General features: G+C 37.2%; 1 protein-coding gene across 13 annotated transcripts in view; it reads left to right on the forward strand.

Annotated features, from left to right (window-relative positions):
- The window catches only part of RABGAP1L (RAB GTPase activating protein 1 like), a 775,464-nt gene that overhangs the window by 734,302 nt on the left and 23,686 nt on the right, over positions 1-17,476 (forward strand). For 10 of the 13 annotated variants that reach the window (XM_023728046.1, XM_023728049.1, XM_004372833.3 and 7 more), the window contains 2 exons: positions 3,312-3,404; positions 14,925-15,035. In XM_023728046.1, coding sequence (XP_023583814.1) covers positions 3,312-3,404; positions 14,925-15,035 — 204 coding nt within the window. Of the gene's footprint in view, positions 1-3,311; positions 3,405-3,583; positions 3,885-6,078; positions 11,257-14,924; positions 15,036-17,476 lie in introns of those variants that run through there. The other 3 variants (XM_004372835.2, XM_012554503.2, XM_004372836.2) reach the window with 3 other exon arrangements.

A 17,476-nucleotide genomic window follows, 5' to 3' on the forward strand; every position in this document is an offset into this window, starting at 1 on the left:
GTCATGGCAGATGCAGAGAGACATCAACACATCATCTTGCCTTCACCGAGTCCTCAGAAATTCAACAAAATAGTATGCTTATAATCCTTAAAAAAAAACAAAAACTATTTTCTTTTTTTCTAGCCACTTACTTTAAGACCTAAACATTAAGGAAAGACATTGATAGCTAAAGGAATTATATGATTTAGATTATCCAAGGAAAGGCTAAAAGGGAACTTAATCTGTCACATGGAGCAGAATAGATTATGTAATAGATTGATTCTGATGTAATGCTTTTTAAAAAACAATTTTTTCTTTTCTTTTATTGTTGTCGTTTAAGTGAAAGTTTACAATTCAAGTTACTCTCTCATAGAAAAATTTATACATAGTTGTTATGTGACCCTAATTGCTCTCCCTATACTGTGACAGCACACTCTTCCTTTCCACCCCTGATTTCCTGTGTCCATTTAGCCAGCTCCTGACCCTCTCTGCCTTCTCATCTCACCTTGAGCAGGAGCTCCCCATTTAGTCTCATGTATCTACTTGAGCTAAGAAGCACACTCTTCACGAGTATCATTTTATGTCCCATAGTCCAGTCTAATCTTTGTCTGAAGAGGTGACCTCGGGAATGATTTTAGTTCTGGGTTTACAGAGGTTCCGGGGGCCATACTTTCTGGGATTCCTCCAGTCTCAGTCAGACCATTAAGTGCGGTCTTTTTACTAGAATTTGAGCTCTGCACCCCACCTTTCCCCCACTCCATCAGGGACCCTCTGTTATGTTTCTTGTCAAGGCGGTCGTTGGTGGTAGCTAGGCACCATCTAGTTCTTCTGGTCTCAGGATGATGAAGTCTCTGGTTTATGTGGCCCTTTCTGACTCCTGGGCTAATACTTTCCTTGTGTCTTTGGTGTTCTTCATTCTCCTGTACTGCAGGTGGTTGGGACCAATTAATGCATCTTAGATAGCCACTTACTAACTTTTAAGACCCCAGACGCCACTCACCAAAGTAGGACGCAAAAAATTTTCTTAATAAACTTTGTTTAGATGTCCCCTGAAAGCATGAACCCCAGACCCTCTCCCCTGCTACTCTGTCCTTCGAAGTGTTTGATTGTATCCAGGAAAGTTCTTAGCTTTGGTTTAGTCCAGTTGTGCTGTCTTCTCCTGTAGTATGTGATGTCCTTCCCTTCACCTAAGATAATTCTTGTCTACTACCTAGTTAGTGAATAACCCTCACCTCCCTCTCCATGCTCGTAACCATCAAAGAATGTTTTCTTCTGTGTTTAAACCTTTTCTTGAGTTCTTATAATAGTCTTATATAATATTTGTCCTTCTGTGACTGAGTAAATTCACTCAGCATAATGCCCTCCAGATTCCTCCATGTTATGTTTCACGGATTCATCATTGTTCTTTATTGTTGCATAGTATTCCATTGTGTGAATATACCATAATTTATCCATTCATCCGTTGGTGGGCACCTAGATTGTTAAAAGCAATTTTTTTTTTAAATTCCCATGAACCAGGCATTGTTTTCACTACTTTAAAAAAACCAGTTGCTGTTGAGTCGACTCTGACTGATAGCTACCCCTTGTGTGTCAGAGTAGAACTGTGCTCCATAGGGTTTTCAGTGGCTGATTTTTCAGAAGTAGACTGTCAGGTCTTTCTTTCGAGGGTCCTCTGGGTGGACTTGAACCTCCAACCTTTCAGTTAGTAGCCAAGCATGTTAATCATTTACGCCACTAGGAGGGACTCCTTAGGTACTTTACCTACGTTATATCTCCTGACAACCTCCATGAAGTAGGTATTTTTTTACCTGTCGTTTTACATATGAAGAAACTTGCAGCTAAGATTAAGTAACAGTTTGCCAAGGGGTTACATAACTAATACCGTATTTTTATGCAGATAACACATGCATTCTACATTGTTTTTGCCGACCCCACCCTCCCCCTGGAGGTATTTTTGTAAGCCAATTTATAAAAATACCTCTAGGGGGAGGGCTCCGTGGGCAAAAAAATGTAGAACATGCATGTTATTTGCATAAAAATACAGTAAATACCTAGTAGGCCTTCAGACCCTGGTCTGTCTAGTGTTGAATTCTATGACCTTTACACTCTGCTATGCTTGTTTGTTTATATTTAGAATTCTAAGGTTCTGTCATCTTTTTTGCTATGTAGATTTTCAGTAAGCAGTAGACTGCTATCTTTTTGAGGATGATATACTTGTAGCAAGAAATAAATGACTAGATGATTTTTTTTCATGATCTCATACAGCACAATGATTCTATATTTCTGAGTTTTCAATGTCAAGCCTTAGAATCTGTTTTCTGTCAGGTATATTAACCCCATTGTTGTTAATATTTTTGTTGCTCAATTTTTTTTTTTTGTAAAATAATTTTTATTTTTAACAAGATAGAAGGTTATGAGTGAATTATACTTAAAGAAAGGTAATTAACAGAATTCATAACACTATTAAATACATTAACAAGAAATAGTTACGATTTATCAGTAGTACTCTAGAACAGAGGTGGAGAAACCATGGCCTGTTTTTATAAATAAAGTTTTATGGGAACATAGCCACATTCGTTTGCTTGTTTCATCCATGGTTGCTATCTTAGTCATCTAGTGCTGCTATAACAGAAATCCACAAATGGATGGCTTTAACAAAGAGAAATTTATTTCTTCACAGTAAAGTAGGCTAAAAGTCCAAATTCAGGGCATCAGCTCCAGGGGAAGGCTTTTTCTGTCTGTCGGCCTTCTCATCAATCTTCCCTCGCACTAGGAGCTTTTCCGCGCAGGGATCCCAGGTCCAAAGGACGCGCTGTGCTCCCAGCACTGCTTTCCTGGTGGTATGAGGTACCCCTGTCTCTCTGATAGCTCCTGTCTTTTATATCTGAAGAGATTGCCTCAAGAACAATCCAATCTTGTAGATTGAGTCCTGCCTCACTAATACAACTGCCGCCCATCCTCCCTCATTAATATCATAGAGGCAGGATTTACAACATAGGAAAGTCACACAATACCAGGAATCGTGGCCCAGCCAGATTGATATACACATTTTTTGGGGGGACATAATTCAATCCATGACAGTTGCTTTCATGCGACAATGACAGAGTTGAGTAGTTGTGACAGAGACTGTGTGGCCCACTAAGACTAAAATATTTACTGTCTGAAGCTTTACAGAGAAACTTTACAACCCTAGTTCGAGAATCTAGATCATTTTCCTAACTTTGAGTTGGGTGTGCTCCCTGAGAATACCAGAGATGTAATTGGGAAACAATCAGAAATTTTTTTCCTAAATGGAGTTCTTCTCTAACATGCTTTTCCTCTAATCCTGATAGGTACCAACCAAGAAGCTGAAGAAATATGAGAAAGAATATCAGACAATGCGAGAGAGTCAGCTGCAGCAGGAAGACCCCATGGATAGATACAAGGTATGGGAGACACAGGTCACCTGTCAGAGCAAAGTCTTTTCTCTACCCTAAAGTAGCAGTTGTGGCAAGTTCAGTTTCCCTCTGTTCTTTGTTGTTGTTCTGATGATCCTAAATGTCCAGGTATGTTTCCATTTCAGGAGACCCCTGAATAGCCAACCGTAATATTTCTTTTCTTTCAGTTTGTATATTTATAGGTAACTCCAGCTGTTGCATTTATACTGGGAATCTTCATAAGAAGCTGAGAGAAAGAGGGGGAAAGAGAAAGTGGCTTTCGACTGCTTTCAAAAATGAGAAAAGAGGAAAATGACAAAATACTGTTTTAGCTGTGCACGGTCACATCCACAAAGACGTTTAGAAGGTGAACTGTTGCAAGACGGGCACAAGGATGTTTTATACTTACTTTGTCTGTAGCAAATGTTAAAAATACAAACTTTCTTGGAAGGAAAAATAAAAACCACAAAGATATATTGAGTTCAGTAATGGTGTTTGTCGCAATATTTATTTCCTCAAACAGATTTATGAATAATAGTGACATTTGACTACAGTATACAATTTCAGAACCAGAATAGTTTTGGTTTAATATCTCGTTAATTGTGGTATTTTTAAAAATTGGGCCATTTGCAAAGAATGTTGGGAAATGTTAATTTCCAACTTATTTTTCCAATTGAAATATCATTAGCTCTCTTAAACATGTTTTAGTTCTTCAGACTCCTATAGATGCATGACGGTTCCCTCCCTCTCTGTGTCACTACACTAGGATAAGAGAGTATTGTATTTTCCCACTGAGCACCCATGCCAGAACATCCTGCCAAGAAAAGTGTATGGTGGCATTGTTAATGTTTCCCCCATAGTGGGTTGACTTCCGCTTTTGTAACTGGAGTTGCCTTTATGTGGTCAGAGAGCTGGACATTGGCAGCTACTGGACAGTCACACAATACATCTTGTCTTGTTTGCTAAATTGAATAATACATGAGGTTTAGCAAAGGAGGATGGTGGAAAGAATATGTAGTAGATTTCATAGTCAGACAGACCTGAGTTCAAATCTTGGCTCTCTGAAAAAAAGAGCTCAGGATTTGGAATTCAGACTCTTAATAAAACAGTTGTTGAATCCCTTCTCATTTGTAAAATGTGTAGTGTAATCCTTACCTTGCAGGATTGTTCTGAGGATGAGGGATGTTGTGTGTTAAGTACCCAGCACATGGTTGTTGTTCAGTGTTGTTGTTGTTAGGTGCCACTGAGTCAGTTCCAACTCATAGCGACCCTGTGTACAACAGAACAGAACACTGCCCAGTCCCACACCATCCTCACAACTGTTGCTATGTTTGAGCCCATTGTTGTTGCCACTGTGTCAGTCCAGCTCATTGAGGGTCTTCCTCTTTTTTGCTGACCCTCTACTTTACCAAGCATGATGGCCTTCTCCAGGAACTGGTCCCTCCCGATAACATATCCAAAGTATGTGAGATGAAATCTTGCCATCCTCACTTCTGGAGCATTCTGGCTGTACTTCTTCCAAGACAGATTTGTTTGTTCTTCTGGCAGTCCATGGTATATTCAATATTCTTCACCAACACCATAATTAAAAGACATCAGTTCTTCTTCGATCTTACTTATTCATTGTCCAGCTTTTGCATGCGTATGAGGTGATTGAAAATACCATGGCTTGGGTCAGGCGCACTTTAATCCTCAAAGTGACGTCTTTGCTTTTTAACACTTGAAAGCGGTCTTTTGCAGCGCATTTGCCCAGTGCAATACATCATTTGATTTCTTCACTGCTGTTTCCATGGGCATTGATCGTTGATCCAAGTAAAATGAAATCCTTGACAATTCCAGTATTTTCTCCATTTATCATAATGTTGCTTATTGGTCCAGTTGCGAGAATTTCTGTTTTCTCTATGTTGAGGTGTAATCCATACTGAAGGCTGTAGTATTTGATCTTCATTAGTAGGTGCTTCAAGTCCTCTTCACTTTCAGCAAGCAAGGTTGTGTCATTTGCACATCACAGGTGTTAATTAGTCTTCCTCTAATCCTGATGCTGCCTTCCTCTTCATATAGTCCAGCTTCTCGGATTATTTGCTCAGCATACAGATTGAATAAGTATGGTGAAAGGATACAACCCTGACGCACGGCTTTCCTGATTTTAAACCATGCAGTATCCCCTTGTTCTGTTTGAACGACTACTCTTTGTTCATCTGTGTACAAGTTCCTCATGAACACAATCAAGTGTTCTGGAATTCCCAATCTTTGCAATGTTGTCCATAATTTGTTATCCACACAGTCGAATGCCTTTGCATAGTCAATAAAACACAGGTAAACATCTTCCTGGTATTCTCTGGTGTTCAGTAAATGGTTGTTATTAGTTTCATCAGGCCTACTGATACTAATTTTCCACACATTACTAGAATACTATCACCTTATATGGGTCTGCTCCTCCAGTCTCTCTTTGATCTTCCTCATATTTCTCCCAACTATTGCTGCCTAACATCTCACATCAGTATGTTTCTCTCCTTGCATATAGAGCTAAGAGCTGATAATAAAATCCCGCATACTGCCATGGTAAAGTCATTGCCATAGAGTTGATTCCAATTCATAATGACCCTATAGGACAGAGCAGAAGTGCCCCATAGGGTTTCCAGGGCTGTAATCTTTACAGAAGCCAACTGCTACATCTTTCTTCCGTGGAATGGCTGGTGGGTTTGAACCACTAACCTTTCGGATAGCAGCCAAGCACTTAACCACTGCACCACCATGGCTCCTTTACTGCCATGGTAGATAACTATTGATAGGTAAGATGCTCCTAGGTAAGGTTTGAAGCTAATTTCCATCTCCTCCCTCCCCAATAAAACTAATTCTAACATAGCTCATATAGCATGCTGCTATAGAAAGACTTGAAGGCAGTATATTATAAAATATTCTTAAGGATCCAAAAGGAAGTTCTCGTACTGCTTGTATCATTCTAATTTTATTGCCACCATCATTATGAATAAAGTCTGGGATGAATGCATTAAAACAGAGGAGAAGGAAATGAAAGACCAAAAATGTACGTTTAAATCAGTATGGGCTTGTACATGTTATTGTGTCTTAAATCCTTTTTGTTTTAAAGCAGGTATGTATGAATAAATAGTAAGATGCATACTGTTTTTCAAAAAGTTTATCTTGCATAAGATTATCAATGTGTAGATTTTTTATTGAAGGTTCAAAGTAGAATTGAACTTTTTTGTTTTGTTTTGAAAGTAGATATTTTGAGTGTTGTGGCCTTTTTTATTTGTGCATATCAGATGCCCACTATAGTTGTTACTTTTGGATTGTTGTAATATCATGTCCGTATATCATCTAATATCTCTTTGCCCTTTTAATAATGTCTAAGCATTTGTACCGGCGATATACTTGGTAAAGTGGTTTTGCATCCTCACGTTAAAATTACATTTTTAAGGTGGCAATTGACATTGTTGTTTCCAACTGTCAACAGATTTGGTCTTTCAGATAATCACCATGTAGTTTAAAAAACTAATTATTATTATTTGTAATTAACATAAAAAATGTTTCTTAGACAATACCTCCTAGCATCTTCTAAATTTAATCTTTTCAAGAATAAGATCTCTATCCTAGAAGTGAGCACTTTATAACTCATAGATTTGGGGCTGGGAACCTAGTTATCTAAACTCTAAAAAATAAATGGGAATGGATGATCTTTTAGATCACAGAGGGAGAGCTTGTCCCCAGGTCAGTAATAACACCTCCCAACCATTAAGATCCATACTACTTAAAACACCATGTCTGCGCCCTAGCTTGCCACATGGCAGGAGAGTTAGAAAGGTGTGGACATTAAAAAAGACCCAGAAAATTATTCAATAAGATTATTTTAAGAGATATTTCAATTTGATGCTATTTCTCTTAGACATGGTGGGACAAATAAAGGGGTTATTGCCAGGGAAGTCAGAGGTAGATTAAAGAATTAATGTGTAGAGTTGAATTATTGCAATATCTATGTAAACCTGTGTTTTGTATCCATATTTATGACGTATGCAAAGATCTACATTCTCAGGTTACATTACTGTACTTGCCTGCATCCAACACTTAAATCTCAACCACAAAGATAAACACGGAATGGTGTTGCTGTAAATTTAATTTAAATTTTAAAACCCTAAGTATGATGAAAATGTTGTAGAATTAGGTAGTGGTGATAGTTGCACAACTTTGAGAATATACTAAAAACCACTGACTTGTACAATTTAAAAAGGAGAATTTTAAGATACATGAATTGTATCTCACTTTAAAAAAAAAAAAGGCAAAATGTTCCAAGGGGACTGCCATCTAGCCTACCATCTTCCTTTCATGAACCCCACTTCACACCAGAGATACCTGTGCTGAAGCCATACCTGTGGCAGGGAGACCTTCCTGTTAAAGGGTGAGAGGCCAACATAGGTGTGTTATTCATTGATTTTCAGCGGCAATTATTAAGAATATATATATATTGTACATTGTTGGTGGTGTTGTGTGCTGTTGAGTCCATTCCAACATAGTGACCCTATAGGACAGAGTAGAACTGCCCCACTGGGTTTCCAAGGCTGTAATCATAAGGGAGCAGATAACCAGGACTTTTCTACCATGGAGCTGGTACTGAGTTCTAACCACTGACCTTTCAGTTAGCAGCCAGGTGCTTTAACCATTACATCACCAGGGCTCCTCACACACACACACGTAGATAGGTAATGCACTTATATACACACTGCCTGTGCTACCTGGGCTTGGCATTAGTTTGTATTTGAAACTCAGTAAGCCCCATAATGACCCCTTGCAACCTTTGGTATACTCCTTCAGTTTATCTTCATAATTACATTTCAAGAGACAGAAAGGAAAGCTTTATTTGAGGAAGAATATAGAATATTTATTCTAAACTTCTTTTATCAGCCTTAACTTGGACCTGGCCAAATTTGTGTAGTATTTTTTTTATCTAATCTAATATTTTGGTTCATAAAGCCATTTCTTGATTTCCAATGAAGTGAAATGCAGGATAAAGATCAGTCTGTAGAAATACATTGTGTGCATTTTCATTTTGGTGCAGGTCCTCAGAAAATACACATTCGTGGATGTTCTAGTACATTTTTTAAATTAGTAACCAGCCCCCAAATAAGCAGTTACCAATTCAGAAATTAAAATTTTATTTCCTATTTTAAGGAGAGATGAATTGTTTCCATGGGGGTGGGGGGAATCAATTTTTTAGTGATATAAATTTATTGATGGTTTTTTTTAGACAATGGCAGCCTTCACCTGGCTCTGGAAGATGATATGCTTTTCTTTCTTTAATTAAAGAACTACTTACACAAATGCGGTTGAGCCTTGAAAAGCACAGCTAATTAATTAAATTCGATTAATCTCCCAAAGCATAATGAAGGTTATGTTATTACCTGTTCTAGATGGGGAAATCCTAGAAAGTATCTGAAATACTTAAACTCTCTTGGGTTTGGGACATGGATCATATTATAAATACATAATTTCTAATTATTTTATCCATGCTCAGTATAATTAAATTTAGAATGTTTTAACTTCTTTCTTGAGGTTAGACATAGTAATTTTTTTAATCAAATGTAATTCAAACAGAAAGAAGATGATATTCCCTCGTCAAGTTTACTCAAAGTTCTTGCACATTCTGATACTTGTAGAGCAATTATCCCTGCATGTAATTTAAAATTAAACCATTATGCATGGAAAAAATACTACAAACAAAATATTTGAAATAAAGCTTAATTGTATTTGTATTATTTGCCATCCTTATATATCTAGTGAAATATTTTAGAGCAATCATCACAGGTTTGTTTTTTTTTAAATCTTGACAAGTGAAGAAGTTTAAATTATGTTAAATTTCTTACCTGGGAAGGGGGAGATTGAGATTTCTTTCTTACTGGGTTGGACCCTTTCTTACTCAGGGAAGTCAAGATAAGTGAACCTATCTTTAAAAAATGTTTTCTACCAAGGAAAATAAACTTATATTTTATTATTTTTCCACATCACAGAGACTCTTGCTGGCTTTTGGAAATATATATTTTGTGAATAATATGCTTTTGATAAATACTAATAGACAAGAGGATGGTATCAATTCTGCTTGTGATAACTTGATGATAAACTTCAGAAGGCCACCACTCTTTCTTTTTGAGCTTGGATAACCTGATGAATTCAGTGTTGTGCATGGTGAAGTGTGCAAACCTAAGCCTTCTTGAGGCTTCTCTAGCAACTTAGCTAAGAAGGAGCAGGTGGTTTCTGGCCATACCTGTCCGCTGACGTAGTTATACTTAACACATGGAGGAGATATAAGTGTTAATTAAGTACATGAAAATTTTCTAAGTATGTTTATTGATGATGTTCAGAATTAATTCTCCAAAAATTTTCTTCAATTTTTAGTAATTTTGTTTCCTATTAATGTAGTGATACTAAGAAAAATATGTCACACTGAAATGTTTTTACATCTTCTGTAATCCATTTACTTTTTTAAAAGTTTGATTTGTATGCTAGAGTAGAGCAGGGATCTGCAAACTATGGTCTGTGGGCCAAATCTAGCTTGCTGCCTGTTTTTGTCAGTAAAGTTTTATTGGAACACAGCTACACCCATTTGTTTTCTTATTGTCTATGGCTGCTTTTGTACTATGAGTTGAGTAGTTTCAGCATAGACCTTATTGCCTGAAAAGCCTAAAATATTTACTGTCTGGCCCTTTACAGAAAAAGTTTGCCAACCTCTATTCTAGAGTGTAATCTAAGATTGTTTTTAAAATGTTAAATGCAATCTGGCTTGCCAACAGTTATTACAAGATTTTGTTTTTAGTTTGACATTTAAAATTTTTTTAAAAATTCACCAGAAAGATAAAATTGGATGTATGGGATAGGGAAGGAAGCAAGAAACAGGGCTTTAAATATGCAGATTTTCTTTCTCGAATCTTCATTTACAGACAGTGCAGACATTTAAACATTTCATCTGTAGGCATTTGTCTTTGTATGTCAAATAATTGTCAGCATAAAATGTGAATACGTTGATTATCATCTCATTTTTGAAGGCGGTGTCCAAAAAAATATGTGACAGTTAGTGTGTTGTTGGTTAATAAAATTGCACTGAGTCTTTTAGGAAAACATTTTCTCCTGACCCTTGCATGTCTTTAAAAACATGTGCCAAGAATTCAACATAGCAACAGACGACACACCCAAAATATTGAACTAGGGTTTATAGAGCTACCTCATTCCCCATCATTTTTTCCTGTAAAGCTCAGTCTATTTTGACTGCCAGTTCACATTTCTCTGGTTTCTCATCTTGGAATAAATGACATTCACCATTCCTTGTACTGCTTTACCCAAACTTCAGCCCCAAGACAGACACAAATCAGACCTGGGATCAGTTTTTCTTTTGCATTTCTCTACCCAGTAATCTCATCCTGTTGCCTAAACTTGAACTATTTTGCAAAGTTTCTGACCTTGTCATCTAAGGCAGTTCCTTCCTCCCAGCTTTAATAACAGTATAAACAACTCACACTGTAGTTGCTAATAGTTCCACATTTTCATCTGTCATGCGAACTGCAAATAGCAGTGTAGAGGGGGTGGAGTCTTAGAGTATCAGTCTTCCTGAGTTGAGACTTGCCCACTGGTTGCCTTAAGTATACTTTCTTCAGTCAAGTGTTTGCAGCCATAGAGAGAACCTGGAGTGTATGACTAAGGAAAAACAAAATAACAAAATAGCATTAACAAGTGTCTGTTTTTGTTCTTGCCATTTCCTAACTGTATTAGTAGGTGTACAATTTCATTGGATATTTTTTTTTCAATTGTCTTTGTACCTATGATTGAAAACAGTAGTTGGTCTATGACTTTTGAGGAGGTAAGTTTTTATCTATGTATGTCTGTAACATCAGCGTCTGTCTCTTTGAAAAAATGCAGTATCCTCCTCCCAAAAGTTAACTAACCGAACTTCCCCAGCTATGCATCTCCTACACAAGAGGGGAGGGAACTAATGGGGAAAATTGTCCTCTGCTTTTTAGTCAAATGTTGTCAGTAGTGTGGAGATGGAGAATGTTTCCAACAGGGCAGTGCAAGTTGGAAGGGTTATATAAGCAGTGCCTCCTGTAGTCTTTTCAGAAAGACAAAGGAAGCGATCTTTGTTTTGTTGACGGGCTCTGAGCATTCGGCACATCTGCTCTTGCAAGCTTACAAAGCAAGTGAATGTCTCGGGGCTGACTGAGGTGAAAGGGGCTAACTTTAAATGAAACCTCTCAGGTGGGCAGCCCTTCCAACATTTCAAAGTGAACCTAGCAAGGTTACCTTCTCCACTCTAATATATTTTAAATACAAACTTTGTCTTGAATCAGTTCGTTCTGAAATCAATTCTGGTTCCTTAGGAAGGGCTGGAAAAGACAGCCAAGTAATGCAACGGCCCCTTCACCCTCAGTGAGTGTGGGCAGGTTCTTCTTAGAAAATGTCTACTATCTCAGTAGCACTGTTTCTCGGTAGCACTTGTAACACTCGGTAGCACTGGAGGACTCATGACGATACCTCACCGCCCAGGTTCATACTTTGGAGGACGATACTGCATTTTTGGCCCCATAGCTTGCTTTCCCACTTGTCTGTGAGTGCAGAGCAGGAGTCTGACACTTCCCACTGTGCTGCTTGCTTTGCAGTCACTGAACTGAAGCTTCTTGCTAAAGCAAAAGCCAATTGGTGTGTCCTCTCAGCTATTTTGTTTCTTAGGGACCCTTAGACAAACATAGTAATTTCTCCTAGGTCTTTACCTACCCTGCCTTCTCCCCTTAGCTGTGTGCCTATAAGGAGGGGTTCGAGTTGCAGCTGTCATCTTAATGGGAAGTTACTAGTTAGAATTACGGCTGAGCTTACATTTCTTTCTTATATAATAAAATCCATCAGACATTTATCTCTAATCAGTAGTGAAGTACCTGGGTTACCTGGGTGGATTTTTTAATACTTTAAACAACGTACTTCTCCATGAACATCATATGGCTTTACCTGGAGATTATTTTAACTCAATTTCAAGTATCTATCATTGTAACCTGAAAAACTGGTTGCTGCAAAATTTTCCATTTTGCCACATTAATGTAATGTAAATAATAGTTGAAAGAGCTTTTTGTCCTTTGGAGGTCTGCAAATGCAATTTCTGGAGAAATAGGACACTTCACTTAGAAATAGGTGTTGGAGTAGTCTGGTTCTCTTTTGAAGGTATTTATCAAGACATGAGAAAAATCTCTTCCCTGCGTAAGCTGTTTGCATTGCAAAATATGTTGAAATTGTGCTGGGTATTGGGTATATGTTCTCCTTCCTGGCAATGATGAAATTTATTGAAAAAGTTTCTAAAACATTTTTTTTTCAAATCTAAGTTTTCAACAAGTATGTAAGTTGTTCCCACAAAAAGGGGTAATACTTAGATATATCTTATGTATCTAAAATATTATATTTTATAATGTAAGATATTATCTTATATATAGATAATACTTGTATGTATGTGTATGTGTATATATATATATACATATACGTAGAATGAAAGGCTGACTCTTCAGCCCCTGCCAGTATTTGGATTACTTTAGCAAACATTGAAAGATTTTAATTGTATAAACCCGGCTTTTTGTTATATTTCAGTCTTTATTTTTATCTTGGTTCTGTGGGAGCATAAGGGAACAAACAGAATTTGATGAGTACAATTTGTTCCTACAAATATGTATACTATCTTTTCAGGAACATCTTGGGAAAGGTTTATTGGCAAGGCAGTGCTTTTGAGGGGTTACATTGTATACTGGTCACAAAAGAATATGGGGTATGGTTTCACGTACAGTATGAGTTTCTAACAGCAGTGGACTTACAAATATATCTCATTTTGGCATTCTATCCCTTTAGTAGAATTGAGATTCTGAATTGCTTTTCATTTTTTCCAACAACAAAACTTTGTTTTTAAATCTAATTACAAATGTATTATATATTCACTGTAGAAAACTTGGAAACATTTTTAAAGCACTACCCACAGTTAATGTCTGTTGTTTATGTTGTTACAGAAATGGAGTTATCCAGTTATATTTTTTTTCTATAAGGTAGCATAGGCAGTTCCTCTGTCATTAGATATTTTCCTCTAATATTTTAACACTGCATGCAATTCTATCATGGATTTATTTTAAAGTATATAAGTGATTTGGGATTGTTTTTATAGTATCTCTTTCAAGAATGTTTTGATATTCCCCAACTAGCCAGTCAACTTTTCCCAAAAAGAAAGACAAGAATGGACTCCGCAGGCCAGTTACAAGCAAAGTGCAGGGTCTTCCTTTAGCTTCTCTGGCTGGCCTTCCCTGTTTTGAGATTCTCAGGCTTCATGAGAGTCTTTATTGCCCTTCTTTTAAGAAAAGAGGAAAAAGTTAGATTTTATTCTTTGAATATAACAAACACCAAGTTGTTCTATAGAAAATAAAATTAACCTCACCCTACCCAATATGTTACAATGTACTATCTTCCAAGGCGAAGATTTGTCTTCTGGTTTTGCATCACTGCTTTGTCTGAGTTTTTGCCACCCTTGCAGAAAACACTGTTAGGAGTGTAAATCTGAAAAACAGGAAGGTCTCATCACATTGAAATCTTTCCTGTCAGCTCCCTTTTGAATCTCCTGCAACTGCTAACAGTAGCAAAGAAACCACTTTTGATATTTTGGAAAGGAAGACACTAAAGTGCTATTCTGAAAATAGATGTGAAGTACACACTTCATAATGGTTAGTCAGATGAGACCTTGCTTCATTGGAATTAATGACAGGATTGTTTTCACCATATAAATTTGTTTCAGATGTTTCCTGGGAATCCAAGGGGAAAAAAATCAGCTCAGTAATTTATTTTACCCAGAATCCTTTACTCTGAAATTTAAAAAACCAAAACAAACATTTAAGAGACATTATTGTAAGGACTACTGCATTCACCAACAAAAATTGGGGTTCAGAAAAGTAAATATATTCTCATACAAAGAAGGAAAATATCTGTTGGTAGCAAAGCCATGAATCTAGGTGTCATGATTCTTCATTTAGTACTCTTAAATATACTCAATTAATTTGAACCTTGATCTTGGAAAAACAGTTTGAAGAACTATCTCGAGGTTTCCCTCCCATTTCATCCCTACTGTGTCCTGCAATTTCCCTTGAGGGACTATTATGCATGTCATGAAGAATCTCCTGTGTCTGTGCTAGGTCTATATGAAAACCTCACAGGACTGAGGTATCTTTGGAAATTTTGCTCTTTGTGGCACATTTTCTATAATGACATGATGTCTGGAGGGTTTAAGGAGCACTTGTAAGGTTCACTGGGTTGAGTTCTGCATCGCACCGCTAGCTTACCTCACTGCTGTTTCCCAGACAGCAATCCTGCCTTCCTGTGCCACTTCTGCCTTCTCCTTTGACACCTCTGAAAGTTCACTTTGTTGTTGTTGCTTGTTTCCCCCCACCAATTCCATTTGTTTCTGCTAGTATGACCGAACACTAATGCCCACCTCCGGCTGTTGCTTTTTTCCTGCAGAGGGAGAACCGGAGGTTACAGGAGGCCAGCATGAGGTTGGAGCAAGAAAATGATGACCTTGCCCATGAGCTAGTAACCAGCAAAATCGCTCTGCGGAATGACTTGGACCAGGTAAGCTTGTCGTTCACTGGGTAAAAATAAGACTGTGATGACCTCCTCAAGGGCAAGGACCAAGTTGCACTCACCACTGCCCCACTTAACTCTGTACTTAACATCAAGTGAACTGCTTGATTGATGAATGAGTGGGTGGCAAGTGGGCAGGAGACTGGGTGTGCTGATCAGAGAGGGTGAAAAATACAAGCCTTTGAGAAAAGTTTGGGTCATTTCCAAGCAGCATGTGTGACATTTTTTTCTCCCTCCGAATTTTCTTGTGTCTCTTCTCTTCATCTGTACTTTTCCTAAACCAACGGCTGCCAGCCTAATTAGCCAAGAATATCAGTCATCACTCTAATACTGGTAGACACCTTACTTCTTGTTTCAATAAGAAGTCTTATCTACAATAAATGTGAAAATTTTATATTCAGATTTGTGTATTGTTGGATTGACAGGCAACTTAGTGACTAAGAACCAGACTGCCTGGGTGTGAATCCTACTGCCACCACTAACTAACTTGTGACCCTAGGCAGTTCTTAACCTGTCAATAGGTATAAAAATAGTGATGGTGTGAGAATAAAGTAAGGTAAAGCATTTCACTAGTGAGTGTTCAGTAAATGTTAGCTCTTGCTAGAAAGACCTTAAATTAACTTCTCTTGCTCTTTCCAACAGTGATGACAACCTTAGAACTTCCTGTTTCCCATTGCTAGCATTTTCAGAGATAATTGGCAATATGAAAGGAGTATTATGCAGATTTAACATCATCCTTCTATTTCCTGTTTTTTAGTAAGTTAGTATTTCTAACAGGTGGTTCAGGGTCAGAAAAATTGTGATCCAGACTGTTGAGTCTGTAAAAAAGAGTCATTGCCTGTATTCTAACTATGCATGGACAATATTTACAATACAAATTCATTATTAATATAAATTTACTTGAATGCTTAAACTAGAAGCATGGCTTAAAATGGTTCCTACCACAATTCCCTTTCTGTATATACAGCTAATTTTGCAGCTAAAAAGTTTCAACAGCAGTAAAGTGGGAGATAAGACCAGTGTTAAGGAAAATATGTAGTGCTAATAGGAAAGAGGGGAAAGCTGAAGGAGTCAGCACTAAATGGAATTAAAAAAAACAAAAAACTGTACTGCTTGGAACACATATGTAGAAAGTAGAAAAGCAGCCTAGAAAATGATTTTTTTAAAATCTGGCCCGTTTAACATCAAACCCCTTCAGTTTGCTTACTTGGAAGTTGTTGGAAGTAGTAGGAGAAATGTATAACTGAGAGAGTCAGAACAGAGATGGTACTGGGGTACCCATATGATCAAGGCCAAATCAGCCTGCCCTCAGGAGTTATATTTTGTATTAATGACACTGTAGTGGTAAATCAAAAGTACTATAATAAAGTCTTGGTTCCAAATTAGCTTTGCAAATTGCCTTGACTCACATTTGATTCTGCCATCTTGAATCCTCTATTAATTTTCTTAAGATGACTTGCTAAATGAAAAAAAAAATTAAACAGACTCAGTGAGGATGCAATGAAATAAGCTAGGGAGAGGTGTAAATTGACACAGTTGTTAGGGAAATTAATTTAGTAATGGGTATCAAGCCTTTAAAGGTTTTAAAATAACAATAAAAGTAAATATTTACTGAGCACTTAGAATGTGCCAAACACTATATTTAGCAATTTATAAGTATTACCTCATTTAATCTTCCTAATGATTCCATGAAGCAGGTATAACTTTAATCCTCAATTTTATAAATGAGGAAGCTGGCATATGTATACTCTGATTTCAGAAGCTTTCCTAGGAGAAGTCAGAGAAGTGGTCAAACATGTATGCAAGGATACTTACTGCAGCAAACCAAAAACTGAACCCGTTGCTGTTGAGTTGATTCTGACTCATAGCGACCCTATAGGACAGAGTAGAATTGCCCCATAGTGTTTCCAAGGAGCAGCTGGTAGATTCCAACTGCCAACCTTTTGGTTAGCAGCAGGGCTCTTAAAAGCAAAAAAATAGAAATAATGTATTTGTCCAATAGTAGGGGAGTAGTTAAATGATAGTACCAAAAAAACCAAACCTGTTGCCATCAAGGTGATTCTGACTCGTAGCGACCCTATAGGACAAAGTAGAACTGCCGACTTTCTGGTTAGCAGCCAAGCTTTTAGCCACTATGCCACCAGGGCTCCTAAATGATAGTACTTCCATAAAATGTCTTTTTAGAATTTTTTTTTAAACAACAGGAAGAAAATGACATAACAGTATTTTTAAAACCATAAGTATATGTGTATATAATTGCATCAAAATTGCAAAGGATAGTAGATAGAATGGGGACATCCTGTTGGGAAAGAGACTGAAATAAATATACCTACACAGGAAAGAAAACCTATAAGGAAATACATCAAACTGTTACTAGCAGGTATCTTTCTGGGTAATAAGATTAAATCTAATTTTTATATTCATCTTTA

This window comes from Trichechus manatus, unplaced genomic scaffold (genome assembly GCF_000243295.1).
Source record: "Trichechus manatus latirostris isolate Lorelei unplaced genomic scaffold, TriManLat1.0 scaffold00021, whole genome shotgun sequence".
Lineage (NCBI taxonomy): Eukaryota > Metazoa > Chordata > Mammalia > Sirenia > Trichechidae > Trichechus > Trichechus manatus.